The following is a 25635-nucleotide window of genomic DNA, read 5'->3' as shown; positions in this document are numbered from 1 at the left end:
AGAATCTTTAAATTTAGCACCCAGCAAGCCACGAGCCCTGCCCACAAACAAATGGAACGTATGACCTTCCCCTGAAAATAACAGTATTTTATACTGCCGCTGCAGAAGTGAGCCAAATAATGTCTATATTTAGTAACCATTGGAAGAGGCAATTAAATCAGATGGCTGAATGTCAGGCAAGAGGACGGAAAAGACAGCGATGCACAATAACATATTTACCAATCTGTGGATTATGTTTTGGCTCATGGGGGGGTTTCTTTAATTAGCAAGGAATGGAAGTTAAATGGATTTTTTTACCTTTTCAGAGCAGTTTATATATATGCAAAAACTAATGAGCAAAATGCAGTTACACAAAGCAGCCAATCAGAATTTTACTTTTTTCTGAAAGTCTAAATTAATTGAATGGAACCATTCACATGTGAAGCAAAATAACATTGTTGCAAGGGAAATTGAATAAACACATTGTTTTGGTTGTAGATCTGCAACTCTCTAGCTCTGCCATTTTTAACCAGGGTTTCTCATGGGGTGATGCTGGCATAGTTCTGGGGCCAACAACACTTGGTGGAGACAGCTGCATGACTCTAGTTATGTTTTAGCTGTCTAGAAGAGTGGTATTCTAGCTACTTCTGTAAAAGGAGCATTTTTTCTATTGGCCTCCAATTTAAAAGCATTTGTCACCACTGATCCCCAAAAAAATTGGTTTACCAGTTCCCTGAGAGCTTAAAATTATTCTAAGGTTCCTCAGGGGAAAAAAGGAGGAAGGCTGCTCCAGCAAAAAGTTCCACACATTGCTCTGCATCTTGGGCTTGAGGGTCAATAGTACAGAGGGGAACGTTATGGAAATTTTAACTACAGATAGAAAGAAAAGGAAAAAGGCGACCATCTAACACTTCTCAAGAAGTGAAGGTACCACTGGATGCATTCTACAATTTTGAGCTGAACTTCTTTACATGGGAGAACACTTTACTGAACCCCTCACAACCCCCCCCCCCCCCCCCCGTATTCAACAACAAATCTTTTAGGTGATAAAGACAGCCGGGTTGAATTGTTAGATGTTGGGTGCAGGGTAGAGTTCTGTGGAGTGCATGTCTGGGATAAAGAGGTCCACAAACACAAAGAAAAAGTTCTTAAAATGATTAAAATTGATATTTGCAAGTACCACCAAACCAGTAATCGGTGCTATTCACAATTTATATTCCAAAAAATTGCCATTTTTTGCACTGCCTATAAGACTGGGGTAAAAGGGACAGGGCTTTTTGAGAAATGGGCAGAGCTTGGTTGTGTTATAACCTGAAAGTTAAGACAAGGCACCAAGCTTTTCATAGGTGCTTTGTTACAATAGCCCTTTATCCCAGCAAAACTGCGGAGGAATTTTATACATAACCTACATATGATGTATCAACATCAAATCCTAAAGACATTTATGCTGTCTACCCATAGAGTTACCCAATACACATTCCCAGAATACGAGAGTGCTATAACATTCAAAGAAGGGAGGGTTGTGTAAGGAAGTTGAAGTAATTCCATTTCTAGTACAAAAGATGCATTACAATTTTCTTAATATGGTGACAGGGTCTCTTTAAAAATGATGCTGCACAGCTAGAGCAAGAAAATATCAGCAAACATTTGGCTGCTGGGAGAAGCACCCACTCTATTTTGTTGCATATTCTACCGCCGACAGAAGCACATAAATTTATGAATTATAAGAGTCAGCACTTTACAGACCAGTGTTTACAGCTGTCTGTGTTCACAGTCAATTAATCCAGCTACAATGGAAAAAATTTAAAAAATAAAATCAATTTAGTTTCTTCTGGCTTGTCACACACAGAACTGAGGATGTCACCAGGCATTTCTAATTTGTGCTGATTCAACTTCTTCTAATTATGTATTCATTGTTAGACTCCAAGCAAAAAATTAATAAATATGCAATTGTAATAGCCATCCAGCTATGTTTTTTGGATGCATTAATTCTCTCTACAAGATACTGGTAAACTTAACATTATTATTATTATTTAATTAATAATTATAATTATATATTTAATTATAAATATGAATAATAATATTATAAATAATAATAATAATAATACACCTAATGTTTTTTTTATTTTATAAAACATGCTAAAAAGGTGTGACTATGGTACCACTGGAAATAGAAATCAATCCTTTGTTCCTAAAAAATTTGTAGCAAATTTTTGCATTAAACAGGGATTCTTGGCTCAGATATATATTGCATTTGACATACAAGCTAGAATATGGTATTTACTGCAATTTATATGAATCAAGAAACCCTGTTTAAATGCAAATGATTGCTAGACATCCGTTTAGGTAGTATTGCAGTGTACAGACAGTTACCTTACAATTTTAAGTATCGTTTAACTTAATCTTGGGCATGGAGACTTTGACAGGTTCAGGCAATTAGCAAAGTGATATTTCTTCTTATTGTTGCTCTGTCTGGCCATATTATCTGATTCCCACCCACAGCCAGAGCTGGAACAGATATACTGGTCTGGTGGTGAATAGGTGACAGGTAAAAATACTCAGGATGACTAACTCCATATGCCAATCCAAAACATTTTTTTTTACAGGCAACTACCAAAAATAATGAAGACAACATATTTTCTATTAATTGCAGGCAGCTCAATTAAAACATATTGAAGGCACTGTGTTATTCACCATATTTTGGATTGCTGCAGTGTATGGGAAATGTATGGATTTACAGATCTTTCCTGGCTCCTGCCTGCACTGTGGTAATGTTCCCTACTAGCCAAACTATAGCAGACGTTTCCTGAAAGTAAAATCTGATTGGCTGCTTTGTTAGAACCTGATAGGAGGATGAGGTTTGTTCCTTTTAATAACCCTAAAATAAAAGAAAAACAAAAGGTGTAGGCTCCATCCACACTCATATGTCCAATAATGCATAATATTTATTAATTGTGGTGCAGTGCAATCATCAAAATAGCACCCTAATGCAGTGTAAAAAAAAAAACAGCACCTACCATGCACCACAATCCACAGGTGTGGAGGAGCCCATAAAGAACACAAAACTAACACAAAAACAACGTAATGTGAACACTTTATGGTGGGTCCCAGCCAGGCTAAGCTATATATATTGACAGGCCAGAATGTTTGGATCGGCCATAAGAAATTTTTCTTAGCAGGGATTAAATATATTGGAAAATACCAAAGAAAAGGTCTACAAGACAAATTGCCAAAAGGCAGGTAAATTATGTGTATAGGAAAGTAAAACAAATAACCTGGTATTTGCCCCATTCTTGCCTGGTTTATAATGGCATGGGATAATGACAAGGACCATACTTTTTAAGACCCTAGCTCTTCAAATGTTGTGCCACTAATCCCCTCCTAGAGACCAAAAGTGATCCCTAACACGCTCACTGCACTCACCTTTTGTTCTTATGCACCCTGCTAAATACCTCTCCTACACAGCTCCTAACAGCTTATAATGCAGCAACACCTATTGCAAGTCTTACTTTGGGTAATTCAAAAGGCTGAACTTCAATAAAATGTATGACCTATGGAGAAATACATAATAGAGCTACAGGGTGACTTTATGCATTTGCCTGAAGTTGTTCTACAATCATCCTTTCAGCTTGTGGTATTTTGCTGAATACTGACACGCAGTTATACTATGTTGTTTATTACTCAAAAAGTCAATAAGTAGCAAGTATTGCTTAGCGTCCTCATGAAGAGTCTTGGATGCCAGAATATCAAAATAATTCACGCTTTGGTGGTCGCACCTTTGCCTCCGATCATGTACATTTTCCTTTTATTCATTTTACAATTTGAAGACAAAACACAAAACATGTATGTATATATTACCCTCTCCCCTTTCTGTTCGTATTAAATGTTTAGACACCCCGATCTGGACAAGTGAGGACATATACAGAGATGAGCCTGTGTTTTACCATACAACGAAGCATCCGGAAATGACGGTACATTGTTACACGGCATTCTGGGAAATGTTAGGAGCGCTTGGCTATGGCACAGTGCTCGATACATGCAGTATGCATATTGTCAGGAGGGTCACTCAACCGCCCACAGAAGACTTTCAATGTTTTAACAAACCTTCCTTCAAGCCATCCAAGCTTGGTTCTTGCTTTTCGCCCGAGTCTTCAGCCGACACTGGGTCGTCGCCAAGGCATGTCCGACTTTCAAAAATGTTGTTGTTGTTGTTGACCTGGCTGCCATTTTGCTTGAGGAGCCGGAAAACCTCTGCTTCCAGGTCCTTGATCTAGAAGGATAAAGAATGAACATAGTGAAATGTGTTGGGGTTTATTTGGAAGGCCATCCAAGAAGACTTATATACATGGTGGCCACATCACCATGGACCGTTGTTGGAGTTCTGACATTCGATACTTTGACCTGTCAGAGAAAAAGCTACTAAACTACACACTTATCACTGGATTTTGGATATGTGATGTGTTTTGGATATGTTTGTTTTTATGACCTTTCAATGAGAGCTCTGCAGGAAGTCAACAACTCTTAACAATGAGCACATATTGGGCAAAGAAAATCAGGGAAGCCCTCAGGTCGAGCTTGTGTGTAGAAGACTGTAACATATTGTATAGTTCAATCAGTCTACCTCTTGGTGACCTGAGAACAGAGCAGAATGATTACTTTATTACTCTCCAGATACTCCCTTACTGTCCAATCAGCAAGTTGGGGAGTACAGGACATACATGTGTGTGTGCCTTCAGCTTTACTAACCCGAGACTGCAAGTTCTGAACTTCAGCAAGGTGAATCTTTTCCATGTCCTCAATCTTCTTCTTTTCAGCTTCTTGCCGTTTCATGAAGTCAATCTCCCTGTAAAAAGCAAATAGAAAGTTAACTATTCTTCTCTTACCTGAAGCTGCAAATTGAATTGGTTCCTGGAAGAATATTTGAATTTAAATGTATCTAAACCACAAGTACAACAATATCATGTATTGGAGATTACCAGTCATAGGTTGAAATGGCTGCATTTTAATTTTTTCTAGACTTTCTTTTACAAGGTGGTCCTGCCAGTAACAGACTTTCACTCTTAGGCTGACAACATGTACGCATTACACAGTATCTGTGAAGGAGCTGTGTTGTCACCCTAGGGCAGGGCTACATAATGCCTCCCCTTTCGTGTGGGTGTGTTGTCCACAAGAGCTTGGGATTTGGGTGCACATGACAGTGCTTGGAAGGATCACCATTGCTTTGTCCTTAGATATTTTGAATAAGTAAGTTTCTTTTCTTGATTTTTTTTGCCTTTATTTTTACCTGGTGATCGAACAGGTAACACGATTTCTGGCCAAGGGTGACAACACTCTTTCATTCTACTGAATTTAGAAAGGAGCAGCGTTGGCACTCTTTGCAGAAAGTGTGTTCACAGTAAGACTGCAGAACATGCCACCAATGCTGGAGAACTGGCCAGGCTGATCTGTGCACCAGAGGCAGGAAGTTTGAAGGTCACCAGATTATCTCATTCTTTCCCCTAATTCTAAATGATGTTAATTCTACAATGTTGAATGTTTGAATATGCATAATGTCTCACTTTTGCTGGAAGTCCTTGATCAGTTTTTTGGCCTTGTTATATTTCTTCTCCAGGGCCTGGTACTGGCTCTGTGTTTCCTTCAGATGTTCGTTCACCGTGTGGCACAACGTCTGGGCTTCGATCCAATAACTCTCCAGCTTCATCATCCTATCTTTATTTTCCTCGATGTTCTGTTGAAGCTGCGTCTTCTCCAACTCCCACCTCACCTTTTCATTCTCTGCCGCTTGTAGCTAGATGGTCAGTAAAAATCATTATTTGAGGGTCAGAAGTGGGAGAGTAGGTAGTAGGGGAAGGAAGAAAGGAAGGAAGGGTAAAAACATAACAAAGTGCATTCTCTGTAAATGATGCATACTATATTGGAACACAATTTTAAATTAATCATCTGTACAAGATTTAGAGTTTACTAGCTCAATATCCCTTAGCTCTACCTGTTACATGGTACAAGAGCCTGTCTGATAAGATTTACTGGAATATGCATTCTAGGTAAGTCCTCCTTTTACATAGTTTTGGTAAAACTAATGAAAAGTGTAATGTGTATGGTGATTTAGAGGCAGGATGGGCTCCCTCTCAAAATTCCAAATTTCCCTGGATACTGCTAGAGACTTATTGGAAATGGATCATTACCCCCTAGGGGGTAAAAAATGTTTCAGATCAAATCAAGGCAAATGAGGAAATGAAAGTGAAGACCATAGAACAGTAGCAAAATTAAAACAGATTGAAACAGATAGGGGAAAAGAATACAAAAATAGTGTGAATGGAGGACAGCAATGGAGGAATCTCCCAAATCTACCGGTAATGTTTTGTAACATCTGGTAGACCTGCAAGCAAAGGCATTGTACCGCGATGGAGAAATGTGTTGAAATGTATGGGAAAGGCTTGTAATTCAACCTGAGGGTTACAAAAGCTAAACTATCTTGGGGATCTGTTTTTGTACCACAAAATCGTTTATATGGCAATTGAAATTTTTAAATACAGAAAAACAATTCCTAGGCTTTGTACACAAGTCAAATTTTAGTAGCTGGAAATAAACTCTTGTGATACTAGAACAAACAAACACTGTGCACACATTGCAGGTCTAAGGAGTGTGGAGGATGAGCAGGAGGCACCCTGTTGTGTCCTCACCCATTGGAAATTCCAGCAGTTGTCCTGTTCGGTCATTTAGTGATCTGCCATGGTGGATCCCTAAATGACATTGGGGGAATGCTGTACACATGCTAGATTTTAAGGGAAAAAGCATACACACAACTAGCAACCTCCTAAAAGAACCCTAGGGTTCCCCAAAACCCTGGTTAAGATACACTAAGCTAGACAAAAGTTATGCAAATACCATCTAAACAACAATTGTCTAGCTCAGTGTATCTAAACCACAGTTTTGTGGAACTCCAGGGTTCCTCCAGAGGTTATTAGGGGTTCATTGAGCAATGAGCAACTATTGCTTTTCATGTCAGATTCCATTGATACCATAGCAGGGGTTGCCTGAGGACCTGGAAGTTAAGTTAAGGGTTCCCACATGTTATCAAGGTGGAGAAAGGCTGATCCAGCCAGTGTACATTGCTTTGTCCAAACCCTTTGTTTATAAACAAAGCCACATGGTTAACAGTGCCAGCAAGGGGATGGAGATCGCGTGCTGTTGTTAAGAAAGCTACATAAATTCCACCTATGCAGAAAGCCTCCAAAATTTAGACTGATTCCACAATGGCAAAATTGGTATTTTCACTGCCAAATCAATTTTTGGAAAAATCTATCCTCTTTTCCTAAATAGCAACAAAGTGTTTAATAGCTTAACACAGATTGCTAAAATTAGTTTATAAATTTTTTGCATATAAAACAATAAAAAGATTAGTTTCATGTTAAGGGTTAAAAGACTTTACATGTTGTCAATGCTCTGCCGTATATAAGCCTGTTAAAAACAACATTATGAAATGCACGGCTCAAGGCCTTTTCAGCATGCTAAAGAGGATCGCCGTGCCTTCCCATCTTACCTTGGCTTTCAGCTTCTTAATCTCAGCTTCGGTGACGGCATGTTTAATCTGTAGCTGTAGAAGAAGAAAAAAAGAATATAAGTATCACAAATTGAGCAAAAGGCTTTGGTGCTTTGAAAGGCTGCGCAGGCAGCTCACACGCTGGATTTGCAGCACAGGGCCGGCGGGGAAAGCTGCAGTGCAGTAGGCTGTAAATTTAAATGTCTTACTGTAAAAAGAAAAAAAGATCGTTTTGCTGTTCAGTTACAAACGAGAGCGCTGCCCTGAGACAGCCATGTCAGATGGAAATGTGTTGTTATTGACAACATCCATCCTGACACAATGAGACGAAACGACAACATAAACATCCCCCTGCGACTGCCGCTCACGGTGAGTCATGCCTTACATAACGCATCGTATAACGTTCAGCGCATTTAACGGGTTCTTCACTGCAGTGGTGGCCCTGGAGAGAAGCCAGGGGGGCACTGGCATCCTTATGGCATATGGAACCACACATCCCAGCATAGGAAAGATTGTCAGGATATGCTGGGACTTGTAATTCCTGAATTCCAAGCAAACAGCTAAATTCACAAATAAAACACATACAATGGAGCTACTTTGCCTGCCAATGGATTTCTAATGGATCTGACAATGGAAGTGTATTCATTCATGAGAAATACACAGTTCTCCCACACAGCACAGTTCTGTCTGATATGGGAAAGGAGATGATATTTCTCTGTTGCTGTTTCCTTTTTACTTACAGGTGTCCCATCCACTTTCACACTGTAACTAGACAGGGACACGAAAAGCAGCACACGAACTCGTCTCTTTGGCCTATTGCTCTCTTCTTCTATCAGCTTGCTCTGTGCAATGCATGACATCTGATTGGCCTCTTAAGCTACACTCATGTGCTCTGCCCTACAATATAATTCAGGTCATTATACTTTCTGCATTAAAAAAATACATTTAAAATGCATAATCCAGATTTGAATACAATTTAGTTAGTGCTTCAGGGAAGTTATTGTTAAGGTTACAGGGAGGATTAGTAATTTTGGGTTGCAGGTAGGGTAAGTGTTAGAGTTACAGGAAGGGTTGGCGTGAGGGGTACAGGAAGGGTTAGGAATACAGGAATGGTTAGGGTTAAAGTTTTGTGTGAGATGGAAGGATAGTTAGTTTTAGGGTTAGGGGAAAAGTTAGTGTTTGAATTACTAGGGTGGGGGGGGATTAGTATTGCTAGTGTTAAAGTTAAAGAAATGGTTTATGAGAAGTATAGGGAAGGTTAATGTGAGAATAAAAGGAAAGGTTAGCATTGAAGTTACAGGAGAGTTAGGGTTAGAATTAGAGCAAGGGTTAGCGTACTGGTAATGGTGAATGATACAAAGAAGGGTTAGAGGAAGGGGTTGTGTGGGGATTACAGATAGACTAATGTTGGAGTTAAAGGAAGGGTTACTCTAGGGGGTACAGATGGGTTAGTGATGGGGTTAGAGGAAGGGTTAGTGTGGGGATTATAGATGAATTAGTGTTGGAGTTAAAGGAAGGGTTACTGTAGGGGTACAGATGGGTTAGTGTTGGGGTTAGAGGAAGGGTTAGTGTGAGGCTTGCAGATGAGTTAGTGTTGGGGTTAAAGGAAGGGTTACTGTAAGGGTTACATATGGGTTAGTCATGGGGTTAGAATAAGGGTTAGTGTGGGGATTACAGATGGCTTAGTGGTGGGGTTATGGAAAGGGTTAGTGTAGGGATTACAGCATTAGCATTAGAACAAAGGTAAGTGGGAGGGCTACAGGGAAGACTAGTGTGTGAATTACAGGAAAGGTGGGTTTGGGATTAGAGGAAGGGTTAGTGAAAGGATAAGATTTATTACAGGGAGGCTTTGTGTTAAGGTTACAAGTAAGGTTAGTGTGAGAATTACAGGGAGGGTTAGTGATGGTGTTAAGGGAAGGGTTACTGTTAAAATTAAAGGAAGCTTTTTTGTAAAGGTTACTTTGAGGATTACAGATGAGTTAGCTTAGGGCTAGAGAAAGGGTTAGCATAAGGGACTACTTGCTTGTGTGAGTATTACAGGGCAGGTTGGTGTTAGGGTTACAGGGAGGGTTAGTGTTAAAGTTAGTGTGACAATTACAGAGGGGTTAGTTTTAGGGTTAGAGGAAGGGTTAATATGAGCGTTACTGGGAGTATTAGTGTTAGGCATACAGGGAGGGTTAATGAGGGGGGTGTACAGTAGGTATCGCTTTCTATACCAGGACCCCGGTATTAATTACCTATCTTTATATGCCGGCGTATTCTTATATCTGGTTTGCATTGGAGGTAACATTTAAAAGTGAACAAATATTTCATAATCTAAGCCGTTCCAGTTTTCAGAAGGCCAGGACCAGAAACCAATTTCAGCAAAGATCTAATGCACAGAAGTAGCTGACAAGCCATTACCACTGTGTGCTATTCTTACTCTTGGATTTGTTCTGTGTGTTTTCAGAAAAGGAAGCTCTGTAATTTGTATGCGAGTGCTGTCGGAGAGAACTTGATAATTATAGTATTTATATGTACTTTCCTATTGAACAATACTTGGGAACAGAGTGGAAACTCTCTTACAGATAATCCCGCTTTGTGTGAAATTTATGGTAAGCCCTTGCGGGGGACGAAGTCCCATTTTCTAGTTGACATTTAACAGACACGGACTGCATCTGTTAGAAAGGTCCCTGGTTTAATTTAAAGTAAACCTGTCATGAAAGGCGGGATGTAGGTAGCCATGGTCATTGACTTGGAACAAATATGTAGATCCCTATTTAATGTAAAGCACTGCATAATATGTTGGCACTATATAAATTCTGTTTATTATTATTATTATTATTAATATTAATAATAATAATAATAATAATAATAATAATAATAATAATTATAGTTATAATAATGAGGAGCTTTAACCTTACTGGCTCCACACTTGTTCTAGAATAAGAAAGCATTGAATTCTCAGCATGGCAGCTAACCAAGTATCACAATGCAATATTCTATTAAGAATTTGAATCCTTTGAAGCTGATCTCCAAGCATACAGATGAACACATTTCTGAAACTCATTGATGGGATGTTTTTTATTTGCAAAAGGATTTGTATTTTGATCTATCAAACCTGAAAAAAGCACAACCCTACCAAGTAGAAGAGCGAAATAGGTGACCTGATTTTATTCTACTGAAGTTAAACAACTCAAACCTGTCACCTCCCTGCCCCTAGCCTATGATTGGACAGCAAAAGCACATCAGCAGAACAGTAATCTGTTTACTTACTTTCTCCTCCTATCAGACTTGTCCTTTGCATTAGCATTGCAGATCAACTGATTGACTTCTGGTATTGTTTCTTCCCCTTCCTGTCTAAGAGCTCCTGTACAAGGGCTTTAGAAGTTTGCTACCAAGTCAAATGTAGGTACTTTGTGTTGCAAATAAAAACATTGTCATCATTTTTTATGAACATAACTGCGTTAATAATTGGGTTAAATATACAACAATTGGCTATTGCATTTAATTCTGCAGCAACTGTGATATTCTAATCATACCATGTATTGTGTGAACTTCAGGGAAATTCCTGAGATTTATCTACTACTTATTCATAGATGTCTGCTCTGAACTACAGATCGAATTTTAAGATTCAATGGGCTATTTGCATTCTATTGCTTATCCTTGCCTAAAGTGATGGAAATACTGCAGATTCCTGTTATTACAACACTTAGATCGCCCTAGTAATGATAGTAAATTTATATACCCTTGGGTTGTGCACACCGCAACAGGTAACAACATCCGATGGGAGTAGCACTCAGCAAGGGGCTGCTCCCGAGTTCTAACTGCAGTCACTCACCAAAGCTCTCCATTTTGACTTTCCCTTTTTCCTTTTTAATTTAAGTAGTGCCATTCAGTTCCAGGAAAACATTTGACAAATAATACCAAATTATTTTTATGAAATACATTCCAGATTACCCAAGTTCTCCCATGATAGTCTATCTTAACCCGTCTTAAAGAGCTTTATAAGGCCATGTGCATGTAATATGTATGTAGTGCATGTTTATGTGTATACAGTATATGAATTAGGAATGAGCTGCTTTTTGCTGCTGAGCAGATTTTGCTGAAAATGTATTACAGTGAACATAAAGTTTGCCCTGGGAAAGTTTTCCATCTTTAAATGCCCAAGCTTTAGGCTGTGGTCAGCATGGCTCAAATGGCCAATAATGCATCTGTCAATATAATGTAATAAAACATTTATCTTGAATTACCTCTTTAAACTTGTGAGCAAGTTTTGTTGCATCCACATCAGAAGAAAACATTTCATCTCCTTCCGGAAGATCAAAAACCTCAATGGCCATTTCTCTTCCAGGGATGACAGGGCCGACATCTTCATCTTCTTCATCTGTGGCGTACTCTCCTGTCTGGGGATTTAAACATAGCAATGGTTATCATGTGAACTTTCCTGACTATATCCAATAGTAACCTATTTTTTCTCTGACTTATTGGTTCCTCTGGAGGAGGTCAGTGGAAGCTAGCAATGAAAGCTGAAGGAACCAAGGAAATGTACCATTCAGAGGTGGTCTATTCAGAATTGCATTCAGAAGCACAGTTGGCAGAAAGAATCTATTGTACACCATCTTAATCTATTCACCCCTAAAGAGCCCTTGGAATAATATTCAGGTCCTGGGAAACCAGTGTTATAATCATTGAAGGTCAATAGAAAATGTACCTTACATCAGTGATTAGTGACAAAAAATGCCCCTTGTAGATTGGTGCCCAATATAAAGGCTTCTCTGCTTACATTGGTGATTAGTGGAAAGAAGGACCCTATACATTGGTGGTCAATGGAAGAAATGGCCCCCAACATTGGTGGTCGTTGGAAAGAATGTCCCCCTACATTGGTGGTCAGTGGAAGGAATGGCCATCCTACATTGGTGGTTAATGGAAAGAATGCTCTTGCTAAATTGGTGGTGAGTGGAAAGAATGCCCTCATACAGTGATGTTCAGTGGAAGGAATGCCCTCTTACATTGGTGGTTAATGGAAGGAATGCCCTTGCTACATTGGTGGTCAGAATGGAATTCTAAGTCTGTATTTATAGTTGCAATTTTTTTTCACCAGAAACAATCTTTTGTGATTGTTTCCAGCAACAAAAAGTGACAGATGAGTAAATGAGCAATTTACACACAGTGCCTGTTCTATGGAGAGGGAAGGGGAAAGAACGAGTGAGGGGCACCCCACTGTCCTCTTCTCCCTTGGCTTGTATAGTGGTCATTCCCTATCTGTCGTTCATGGAATATTCCTGAAGGATCCATAAACGATGGTGGGTGACCATCGTACACGTCAGATTTTCACCTGAGACAAGTTCGACTGTTCATATCAGGTAGGAATTCTCTGACATGTATATATAACCTTATTCTTACGGCTAGAAATATAACTGGTGTCATGCTGTTGACTTGTGGCACTGGCAAGATAATATGATGTCACTATCAAATGGGAGATTAAATAGCCAAGGTTTCAGGAATTCTTAGCAATCTCTGGAGGAACCCTGGTTGGGAATGGCTGTGCTATAAAGTGGAATAATGTGGTGTGTTAGTGATAAAAAAAAAGTTATGGGTTACAAGAGACCCTGTCCTCATTCTAATGAAGCCAACCTTCTATGTTTTCCAAGAGTATAAGGTGCATCGAATATGACATAGCATTCAGAATTATGTGTCAATATGTCTTAGCAAGTCATGAATAAAAATAAATAAGTACAAAAAAGTGTGCCTTTTACTACGACAGTGTGTACTCATTTGAAAAAGGTAATTGGTGATATTGTATCTGGGTGGTGGAACATTAAGGTTTATAAGAAGCCTGATGATGAAACGCGTTAAGGACAAAGGACAAGGTGTATTTAATTTTGCTTCAATTGTATGAAGAATTTGGGGGACCTTAAAGAAAGTTTTATGTATATGTAACGGAATAAACATTGTAATTTTAATATTGAATGTGTGCAAGTTACCTTAAAAGTCCCATAAAATGAACCTAAGAATGAATTGTGTAATTTATATAGAAATGTGGTACCAATATTAGTCTCTTCCACTCAATTGAGAAACAAGAATATGGTATATTGCTGCAAGACACAAACTTGGAAAGAGTATTATGTAATGTCAATGTGAGTTGCTCCAAAAGTCTGATGTATTTTTTCTATCCCATATGATCTTGTAGGTATGAGGGATGTTTTATTTTTATTTGGGTCCATAAGACACTGGGTTGTCGTTAGGATATGTAATGGTATTATCATAGGAGATGAGGGAATACCAATGATTGGGAAGCCCAGAAAATGGGTTAGTATGTCCAATAAGTACTCATTCTCATTTAGATATGTCATCTAAAAATTAGATCGACAAGGCAGGTGTGTTAGTGATAAAAAAAGTTATTGGTTACAGTACATAGTATGTCAAATTGAAAAAAACCATCAAGTTCATCCACTAGGGAAATAAACATAAAAAAACCCCAAGGACATAGTTGATCCACAGGAAGGCAAAAAAAAAACCCTGGTACAAGTTGCCCCAACAGTGGAAAAAAAATCCTTTCTGATTCCCTGAGACAATCGGATGTTCCCTGGATCAACAGTCTCTGTTATCTTTACTTTAAAACTTTAATACCTAGTTATATTCTGTGCTTCTAGAAATCATCCAGCTTTTAATGCAATCTATAGAACTCGCTAAAACTCCTTCCTGAGGGAACCTTTTGGTGTATTATAAATTATCATAAGCAAAATCTAATTTATATCAATTAAAAAATGTATCACATCTGAAAAACTAACTAGCATAGAAGGTTGGCTTTATTAGAATGAGGACAGGGTCTCTTGTAGAAGTAGAAACAGCCTCCAAAAACAACCATGAATCTCAGCAATGAACTTCAAACCAGAATTTACTGTGAACATAATGCATTTAACAACCTAAAGCTTCCAGCAATTTCTACACTTTGTGCAGCACCATCTATAAGCTAAAATGGATATCATTTAAAAGAAAGATAATAGGCTATATGATGGCAAAATGAAAAGATAACTAAGATAAAAATAAATAGAGGAGTTCTCTTGTTCTATCATATTCTCCTGTTTGTTTGATCCCTGGAGGGCAGAACTATGAAATGTACTCTTTAAAACACATCAGCGCGACAATATAATGAGCATGTGGGGTGTGCGGAACACTGCGTCTCTCAGGGAACACGCGCTCACCCCACAAATAAATATGTATTAATTGTTTCTCGAGATGAAAGGAACCTTTTCAGATGTTAACAGCTTGATTACCATTGGTGGGAAAGTATGACAGTCACGCTGACAAAGAAGTGAATGGCGTTATTGTAAAGTTCCAAACAAAAGCTAGATTTTTGGGGCTTTTTTTTTTGGAGTGTCCCATTGGAGAGATTTATCCTGACTCCCTGTCTCAAGGGCTCAACAGGAAGCAGAAGAAAAAACAAGGTAAACCTTGCTCAGATTGGTCGTAAGGTTGTGGTAGAACGATGAACGGCATCTGCAGTGATTAGTTCAATACCAGAATGGATTTCTTCAAAGTCATTTGTTATTTACTAGCAAATTTTCAATCCTGAACCAGATCTTTTCCAGGTTTGCTGGATTACCCAGCTTCACTGAAGAGAGCCTTGGATAGCCCAATGTATTTTTTGCACACTTTTGCTTTGTTTTTTTTTTCACAAATAAAGAATAACATAAAGAACTATGCTATTTTTTTTATTTCTAGCCAGGTACATTTTAAATATAGCATATCAATGTTTCATATTTACAATGGGCAGCAAGCTGGAGACGCTCTGATGTCTAGTGTTTGTACATTTTCTGTAGTTGTTCGTGGTATAAGAAATGTTATCACATGCTATGCCTCTTTATTCTTAACACACACAGCTAAATGATTAGAGGAGAAACACATTCTCCTCCTGGGTTATTGTTTATGGGCACACTAAGGAGTATATATTAGAGACAGAAAGCCCACAAGTGAGCAGTTGCAAATCTCATTAGAGCTCATGATGTTCTAAGAAGAGAGTGTCCCGAAACCCTCCTGTGTTTACCTATCATTTCTTACATTAAGATTGTTTCTTATAAACTGTGTATATAGAGTCTTCCAAGAGTATGAGGTGCATCGAATATGACATAGCATTCAGAATTATGTGTCAATATGTCTTAGCAAGTCATGAATAAAAATAAATAAGTACAAAAGAGTGTGCCTATTACTACGACAGTGTGTACTCATTTGAAAAAGGTAATTGGTGATATTGTATCTGGGTGGTGGAATGCAAAACTGGGAATTAAAAGTTTTAGGATCTAAAGACTGGAGTAAGAAGAACAGATTGTGGTGGGTATTTGGAAGCACAGGAAGGAGCAAACATGGGTCTCCACTAACGTTGCTGCATGCCTTACATGAATTGAATGTTGGGATCCCTTCCTGTGAATTCTAAGTATTATTGGTATTTTATTTTTTATATATATAATATATGGTGAACAACATTTCCAGCAAGGTGATGAACATATATGATGCTTAACGTTTATACGGCTTCTTTAAATGTCCTTCTGAAGAAGCCTGATGATGAAACGCGTTAAGGACAAAGGACAAGGTATAATTAATTTTGCTTCAATTGTATGAAGAATTTGGTGGACCTTAAAGAAAGTTTTATGGTTAATGTAATAGAATAAACATTGTAATTTTAATATTGAATGTGTGCAAGTTACCTTAAAAGTCACATAAAATGAACCTAAGAATGAAATGTGTAATGTATATAGAAATGTGGTACCATTAATTAGTCTCTACCCTTCAATTGAGAAACAAAAATATGGTATATTGCTGCAAGACACAATCATAGAACTTGGGAAGAAGTGGTGGATAGGTACATGTACAGAGACAGGTGCCTGGGAATTGGAGTTAGGCAGCAAAAGAGGGGTAAATCTTAGAAAAAAACAAAATTGAAAATACAGTGGGGAAATAGGGAGAAAAGGCAGACAAGGAAGTAGAGAAAAAACCTGATCAGCTGCAAAATGCATATAGTGGTCCTCATACAAAGAAGGAGTCCCAAAAAATTCAAAACTTATCAAAATGGGAAAGAGTTTTATGCCATGTCATGTGAGTTGCTCCAAAAGTCTGATGCTTTTTATCTATCCCATATGACCTTGTAGGTATGAGCAATGTTTTTTTTCTACTTGGGTCTATTAGACGCTGGGTTGTCGTTAGGATATGGTAATATTATTGGAGATGAGGGAATAACAATGATTGAGAAGCCCGGAAAATGGGTTAGTAGGTCCAATAAGTACTCATTCTCATTCAGATATGTCATCCAAAAATAGGATCGACAAGGCAGGGTCAAAAGATTGACTTGGCTTTGTTGACATGAAGACCAGAAATCAGGGCAAAATAATTCAGGGTAAAAAAAGGTAAGGCAGGAACGTGTGTCCATGGTGGAACATTGCAACAAGCTCAATGGCTAACAAATATAAAGATAAATAAAGGGGAAAGTGAATAGCCTTGACGACTACCCCTTTGTATGGTCAATTTGAGGGGACTCAATTCTACAATAGAAAAGAGAAGCAACTGGAGACTCAAATAATGCCTCTATCCAGGCCAGGAAAGCAGCCCGAAAGGCCCACTTGTGAAGGCCAAAAAAGAGGTGAGGTCATTTGAGTCAAGAGCTTTGTGGACTTCCAAATAGAGAAAAACTGAATCCAAGGATTGGGTAGGAGCTATAGATGCCAGCTGTATGGCCCTACGGATGTTATCAGCTCCCTGTCCTCTAGGGATGAAAACTGTTTAAACCCAATGAACAAGGAGGCCCAGAAACTATTCGCCAATACCTTGGTCAAGATTTTAAGGTCCACATTTAAAAAGAGAGATTGGGCTATAGTGTGACCAGAGCTGTGGGTTCTTGCCAGGCTTGGGTATCATACCTTCATGGGATAACAACATGTCCAGGTAGAGTGAACTTTCCTTGACCTCACTGAAGAAATGTTAGCCAAAGAGCCAAAAGTTTTTAATTTCAATTCATTTGCCAAAGGAAGGGAGTGTAGACCATGATGTGAAACATGATAGAAGATGACGATTTACTACAGATATTAGAAAGTTCAAACCAAAAGGATTATTTTAACTGCTGCAATTCCCCCAGATTATGACGCATAATGAGTTCTCCAGCTTTTCAGCCATTTGGTTAGGTGACATCCCTGTGAAGCAGTGGTTAGTTGGGCTTATATAGTGTCCTATAGGATAGTGTTCGGTATTGAAATAAAGATTTATACAAGTTGTAAAAACGTGGCATAACAAATCAGTTATGTTCTAGTAAACAGTCAAAAAAAAAAAAAAAACAGAAAAAAAATATCACCTTTAAAAAAGATAACTCTAGTTAAAAAAGAAGGCATTAAATTAGAGAGAATAAACTATCATTTATAATGGGGTTGATTTACTAAAGCAATATAGACTTTTTACATAGTAAAACAAATTAGCCCCTTGCAAGAGATCAATCACATAGCTTAGTAAATGGAATATGGACTACCCAATCGTGCAGGCGAAAATCCGGTATTTTTGGATTTGCATGTGACCAGGCATTATTTGCAAACTGAATCATCAAGACTTTCACTCTTAATAGGTGGATTTAATATTTCAAGGTGATATTTCACCTTGGTAAGTGAGCAGGCAAAATGTCTTTAGAAAATCAGCCTATGAGTGCTTTAGCAAATGAAAATGAAACGTGGAGTTATTGTTTAACACTCCTTTAAATAAAAGAAGGCAGAGATAAAATAACTCTTAGGTGTCTACTATAAGAGACAGACTGTACTGTATATCTGTAGCCCATCTGAATGATGTTCAGTTGTTACATTTGGAGATTAATGCATCCTTGCAGTGAGACACTATAGAAATGTTTAGAATGAAAATAAAGTCTGGTAAGGCAGGCAGTGAGCAGAGTCATTCTAGCTAAGCAGAAGATTGCTCCCTGCTCCATACTTTGCCTGCCACAGGACTCTGATTGGTGTGCCAGACACGAAGCTCCGTCTAATTAGAATTCCGTGCACCGCTCCTGTGTAATTTGATTATCTGCTGCAGGAAATATTTATTACTTGTATTTATATTAGTGACAGACTCTAGAGATTTAATAGCCTGTTTTATGAAAGCAAAGGCAGCTCATCAGGGGAAATTCGAGTCAGGACTTTACAGCGCTCGGGGTAAATTGCCTCGGGACTTACTCCGGTGGCATAACCTCCATTTTATTGTGTCTAGCTAAACAAACGGAGTACAGGGAAGAAATAACACAAGGTCTAGTCTCTTAGGTTAAAGAATAAGTTTTATAAAATAAGTTTTATAAAAAAACACAAGCTCACCCTTTTTATCCTCCTTATCTAACCCAAATACCTCCACCATGGTGAGTATTTACCCCCAAGCTTTAAATGTCTGGTGCTGGCAACATTTTACTGTAACTCCTTAATGGGGCTGTGATCCTTATATGTCCAGGGATATGGGTTTCTTATGGGTACTAGAGTTTCCTCCCACATTCCAAAAACATGCAGTTAATTAGCTTCCCCCCAAATTGACCTTTGGGTGGTAATGGCATTTGACTATGGTAGAGACATTAGACTGTGAATCCCATTGAGGGACAGCTAGTGACATGACTATAGACTTTGTGAAGTGCTGTGTGATATGTCACCTCTATAATAATATATGGGTTATTATGGGTTCATTTAAGTTTTAGAGACCCACTATATAGGCATGATTTGCACCGGACAGGTTTCAGCTTAGGGAAGGGCAAGCATATGTCATGGGGGAGTCAGTTAGGACTTGGGTGAGGGTGACTTGGTTGGATTAGATTGTGGGGAGTTTCGTAAGGTGGGCAGTTTTTTTATTTGTAAAATTTAAACTTGTCCTATATTTTAGTTTTTAGTTTTTTTTAAGTTAAACCATCTTTAGATGTCTTTGGAGCTCCATTGGTAAGATCTTTTTGCTGAGCTCTGCACACAGTTTACACTATAAATTTGTTTTAACTTTAGAAGGCTATACCCATGTAAAAGATTTACTACACTGTCCCTAGTCATGCCACTATCCTGTCTGAGGAGCACACAATCTAATCTCCCTACCATCTATAATATATATCATTACGATTGTCTGACACCAATTTGGGGGAAAGCCAGTCATCCTACCACAATGCTTTTGGGAGGAAACCATGTCTTTATGGATCTGTCTTTTTGTACAGTTTTACAGTTATGTTGGAACAAAAAAAGCCCTTCCCCAAACTTTTACTACAAGAGTGTAGGAGCACAATTGTCTAAAATGTCTTGTATGTTGTAACATTAACAGTACACTTATCTGGAAGCAACTCAATCATTTGCAGGGCTCCTTAAAATATAACATGAAAGCAACATTTCAATTTAGGATATTACCTCATCGTCGTCTGCGTCGTATTGTGCATAGTGCTGTTCCAGCATCTCTCGCTGACGGCGCTCTTGCTCCAGTGTCTGGCTAATTAGTTGGGCTACCTCACTGATCTGTCCCGGTTTCTCTCGACCTATAACGAACCTGTGCAAAAATGTACAATGCAGTTGAAAATCTCTGACTGTTCAGTATATCTAAGCTCTAGGAATTGTTCTGTAGCTCTAGGAATTGTGGAGAAAATCAACCTCAAAAATCACAACATAACTCCAAAGTTTGGTTGTTTTCTGAACAGCTCACATCAACTGCTGTTTGTTTACATCAGAAACGCAGTAGCCTGCCAAACTCCTGCCACCAGAAGAAAATTAAGGGAACCACCTTATGACTTATGACCTTATGATGTTTCTGTTGTTATTTTTGTAGATACAGCTTTGTAGCTACACCTAGGAAGGTCAGTGAGGGCTTGTTTAGGTTACTGCTTGTGCAGAATATATTAATACTTTAATGCTCATAGTCAGGTTACAGGTTTATCTTAACTGCTACCCCCTATTCTTACTTATACAAACCTTCAAAATTCTTTCCTTTTATCAGCCACAGCAAAAAAGGAATAGCCCTATGTAATTCCCTCTGGTCACAGGTTACAAAGTGCTAGGGTTCCTTTTTCCACCCCTAAAAGAAAGTTGTTGGTCCTAGCAACCGGGCATTTTGGTCCCAGCTTTAAATTTTAGGAAAAGGATGGAAAAATAACATGCTCCTTCCTACCCAAAAGTAAAGTGTATTTGATCCAGCAGGAAAAAAAAAAGTGTGCATAGGCAGCCATGCTCCGTTAGGGCAATGTATAGGATCAGTGCCAAACATTCCCCTTTCTGTGTCCTTGACCACTCTCCATTTAACTGAGGAGGTGATACCATTGCTTCTTCAGAGCTCCAACACCAGGTATATTATTAGTGGCTGGAATGATGGAAGGAGCGACAGAGGAATGCTTAAAATGTGAGTACAAGGTGATCAAAAATGGCTTCACACAAACACTGTCATTGTGCTCTTAAAGGCCAAGGTGATATTGTCTCTTTAAGCACATCTTTTATTCTATCCTGCATGGGCAAAGACAGATGATATGTATTTGGCCATATCTCCATCTGGAAACATTGTGCTTTTTTAATAATAAAAGCATTTCACCGGCAGAGTGCCAAACCCATATATAGAAGGCGCTCAACCTTTCTATTAAGATATGAAGTGATACATTACAGCATAGATAAAAAGCTTTTACATTAGAATGCAGATAATAGCCCGACCAAGTTTCCTAAAGAGAACACAACACAAAACTGAACAGTTTCCAGCTTATCTGTCATCTTACTATCATATCATTCATAACCAGACTGCATTGTAAGTTGGCCTTTTAGTTATGTAGAGAAAATTGATATGGGAGGAAAACATTTAGGGGGACGGGAATTGCTGCTTTTATTTTTTTTACTCTTTTAATCCTATTTGAACTTTTACTACGGAGCAGCTACAAACATTCCAGGTGTATAAAAAAGGTGTGAAAGTCTTACAGTTAATTTTCTTCAGAAGGCAGTCTCATTCTGAGTAGAAAAGCCTGTCTGTTACCAGCATGAAAATTAGGTCCTTGCTCTGTGTCCAAGCATTGATATCCCAGCAGAGATCCAAAGCTTATTCAGACCTAGAGCTCTCCAATCAATAAGGATCATAAGCTTTAATAGTTGCAGTCAGACCCAGCAGGGGGCATACTGGACCTCTGCAAAGAGACCACTGCTTTTGCAATGGGAGAAAACACAACTGTAAGCCTTGGCACACCTTCTGTTTGTGAAGGTTCCCATTTATCCAGGTCATTGTATAGCTAATAGTAGATAGGGACTGGAATTGTTCTTTGCAGTGTTTTATTTCTACCGGTTCTACCAGTGTAGGAAAATACCCCAACATTTATACCCGCATTGCATAAACACCTTGGTTCAAACACTATGGGATGTAGCATGGTAGATGGTTGGCCGATAGCCTCACAGAGGTCCCCATCCCAGGTTATAGATGATTTTTTCTAATTTGACATAGACAGTCTACTTCATGCCCTCAAAAACCAGTTTTCTTCCCTGTCCAACAAATGAAAGGCAAAGCATACGTAGGCAGATTTAACATGACAAGATTCATCAGTTTCTCTACATCTTAAGGAAATAGAACAGTGAGGAATACCTTTTGGAAAGAGGGGACAACTGGTTTGCAAGAGGCTTGAAAAAGGCCATCTATATCAAGTTACAACAATCATCTTTGAACAGGGTGGGGGGGCCTTCAATACCATCTTCCATCAACATGCAATTTTAACCTCTGTACCTAGATATTTGCACACCTTCTGTCATGCAGTTTGAAAGTTTACCACCTAAGCAGACTTCCTGAGACAAAGGATAGAATAATGGAACTAGAACAAAGTGGTTCAGCAAATTTCACACCTTTTGATCTTGGTCAGACAACATCTGCAGTCACATTACTAGGTGTTTAAATTAGGGTGTTTGTGCTGTGTGGATATAAATACAGGAGTCATTTCCAACACTTGTCGAACTCATGAAATAGCTGGGATAGCTGCAAGAATAGGTGCAGTGGAATGTGAAAAGTTACTACTAGCTGGTACGACATTTGTTTTAAAGGAACCCGGAATGTACAGTAGGTAACCTTTATTCTATAAGACTAATTTGGTTTTATTGGATAGTTACTCTAACCCTCTTCCATTGACTTACCCAATTCTATCCTCCGCAGATTCCTTGTTACGGACAGCCAAAGTCATATGTTTGCAGTATAGCCTCAAAGCTCCTTATCAGACTCCTCTTATTGTAGTTGTACTATTAGTCAATGTTGCTGGGTAGATGTACTCAAACTCTGTGACTATGGCCTTTTGGATGTCAGTAAGTAGGATTCCGTGGAGGAGAATAGCAAATCAGGTAATATGACAGGAAATGAGAGGTTAGAATAGGTTTATTTTTTTCACAAGTACAAACGTCCTTTAAAGTTTTCCCTCTTCCAGGTCATTTCAGGTCTATGCAGACTTGAAAGTAAAGTTTTTTATAGAACCAGGATTAGAGGTAAATCTGAAAATAGTTTAAATCCAAAAAAATCTTTGAAATACATCTTTTCTAATCACCAGCAAGAAGGAGGTGTGAGGATTAAGAGATAAAGGCTTTACCTGACTTTTCCTTTGGTGTTTCGAAGAACAGTTGCTGCAAAGTTCTGAGTGACGCCAACAAGACTAATACCATCTACTTCCAAGATCTGATCATTGACAAGGATCCTGAGAATGCAGTACAAAGCAATAGTGAGAAAAAAAAATAAATAAATCAACAACAAACAGGGCAATCAAAACTGATGATATATTGAGATCATTAAAGGGCTTGTGATTAGATGAGTTAGTGTACAATTAGAGGATTAGATCGGAACAGAATAAATATATAATAGGGTGTGCAGGTCTGTCGCTAAAACTTCCCCCATGCCCTGGATTTACTCTTTCCTTGCCTTGTCTTTGTTCATTTAATTTATTCCTAAATCCAGACTGTTTTAGCTAACGATGATCACAGTTCCAAAAAGACTTTTTTTTGAAAAAGTGCCCTGTATTAGGTGACCGTTAATACTCATCTACCCAGCTGCCCATGTCTTTGATCTTTACTCCCTTGCAGAACATTGGACTCTTTATCTATGACAGGTATTCCTGTCCCGAACTTACCTTACCATAAAGGGACAACGGAAAAATGCTTCAGTGGCATGTTCATTAAACCATTTTACATGGTTTGAAAGATGCAAAACAATGGCTACACTACAAGGAAAATCAAACTTTGGTTCCTTTATTATAAATGCTACTAAGTATAACAACATATTAGGTAGCCATAGAGTCCATAGATTGCATCAGCTGATATGACTCTCTTCCTCTACCTACTTGTTATACTCAGTAGAATTTATATTAAAGGAGCCAAAGTTTTTTTTTCCTAGGTACTGCAGCCATTGCTTTTCTTTAATTGGAATTAAAAAGGGGATTGGGATGTGCCACTGTGACAAGCACCAGCAGCCGAAGTTGACCGCATACAGTAGTTGAGAATCCCCATCTAATATCTATAATACATGGTTGAATTATTACACTGCAAGCATCGCTGCAATACTAGCACCCATGATCAAAACCTTGCCCCCTTTCTCCAGCACTTCTTTTACGCTACAAGATATCCTCAGTCTACCATCTTCAACGAGTCTAGCATCTTTCAACCCACTTCCTCTGAACTCAAGCCGTCATGGACCATATCACCCCCAGTCCAAAAAACATATAGTTGACACTTCAAAGTATCACCATCCTGGCTATGACCCTTGGCAGCAGTAGCAGAATAACAGAATAAATTACTGAGCTAAGTTAAATAACCCAAATAAACAGCCCAAACTTCCTTTGTAAATGAACCCTATAGTGCTAATGAACTATAAAAGATTAGTTTTCTGCAGCCTTGAGAACTACCCAAAGCCAAAAAGAGGAATTCATTTTTCACCCGACCATCTGGAATTCTACTTAAATTAAGGTATATATGCAGGGACTTTTTAAAAGTGTTTGAGGGAAGGTAAAACTGGAGCTCAGCTTTGCAGGAAAAACAACATTTCTATATCTGAAGCAGAATCAAACACTTAACCCAGCAACTCAGTTTTACTAGCTACCGATAAACACCAGCAAAACGTCTCTTTCATCTGACTTACAACAAAGCGTTTTTTAGTAACTGCAGGAAACATGACTTTCACACATGAATTCTCATGTCTGTGTGACTGAAGAGCTATCTATGTTTTTATCTTGATTTTCAAAGCTTTTCTGGGCACGGGATCAAGGAGTATACATCTGCACTGACTTTCAAACCAGCTATTAGAACTATATAGTTGCTTTAAAGGATCAGTCCATCCAAAGCTAATATTTTGCTTTTGGTTGCATTAAGCCCTGGTTTCTTGTATTCTTCAGGGACTTTAGCGATGAAGTTCAGGGTTCTGGTGAACTCCACTTTCCTGTCTTAAAACCCAAATCCAGCTTTTAAAAAACAAATTCCTAACTGTAGCTTGCCAGCAATGCAAAGGTTGGCAAATAGAGGGCAAGTTCATCCCATTCCCTTGCTACCACAAGCTCTTATGGGGACTGGACCCCTACAACCTCCTTCATAAAATGCTTTGTGCTCAGTGATAGGCATTGGTGTCATCCCCTACAATGCAGACCAATGGTCCTGAATTGCAAATGAGGATGCTGAGGCCCCAATCAAAAGTCCAATGAAAAAGGAGAAGCACTGCCCCAGAGGATCCAGAAGCTCAAATATTAAGCACATACAACAATACAGGATGATTACCAAAAGTCATAACTCTTTAAGAAAGGGCATTCCTGTGAGGTGTATATTTTGGACAGAAAGGACGGTTAGCAATCCATACTGGTTTTGACCATCAATGTCAAACTGCAACAACTCTTCCTTAACAGAGTTGGAAGCTATAGACTTCATGGGCCAGATTTATTAAAGACTGGACTCCAAGACTGGAGAAGATCGACTATCATGGGAGAACCCAAAAGATCCTAAATGAATCTGATTCAGGAATGAATATATTTGCCAACTAATAACAAATAATAACATAAATTCATTCTAGGTTTGGTGGATTAACCAAGTTCTCCCATAACAGTCTATCTTCTCTAGTCTTGGAGAGTTTTAATAAATGCAAGGTATCGCTACCCCAGATTAACTTTTCAATAAGGCAATAAATATAAC

At 38.6% G+C, this 25635-nt stretch overlaps 1 protein-coding gene across 5 annotated transcripts in view; it reads right to left on the bottom strand.

Annotated features, from left to right (window-relative positions):
- Positions 1 to 25635, bottom strand: part of PPP1R9A (protein phosphatase 1 regulatory subunit 9A) — a 130588-nt gene that overhangs the window by 21310 nt on the left and 83643 nt on the right. For all 5 annotated transcript variants that reach the window (XM_072412890.1, XM_072412892.1, XM_072412894.1 and 2 more), the window contains exons 5-11: positions 23061 to 23165; positions 19888 to 20023; positions 11752 to 11904; positions 7520 to 7573; positions 5538 to 5767; positions 4726 to 4822; positions 4084 to 4249 (exon numbers count right to left, since the gene is read on the bottom strand). In XM_072412890.1, coding sequence (XP_072268991.1) covers positions 4084 to 4249; positions 4726 to 4822; positions 5538 to 5767; positions 7520 to 7573; positions 11752 to 11904; positions 19888 to 20023; positions 23061 to 23165 — 941 coding nt within the window. The remainder of the gene's footprint in view (positions 1 to 4083; positions 4250 to 4725; positions 4823 to 5537; positions 5768 to 7519; positions 7574 to 11751; positions 11905 to 19887; positions 20024 to 23060; positions 23166 to 25635) is intronic.

Source organism: Pyxicephalus adspersus, chromosome 5 (assembly GCF_032062135.1).
Source record: "Pyxicephalus adspersus chromosome 5, UCB_Pads_2.0, whole genome shotgun sequence".
NCBI classification, from domain to species: domain Eukaryota; kingdom Metazoa; phylum Chordata; class Amphibia; order Anura; family Pyxicephalidae; genus Pyxicephalus; species Pyxicephalus adspersus.
This window is presented reverse-complemented; position numbering and strand designations above follow the sequence as displayed.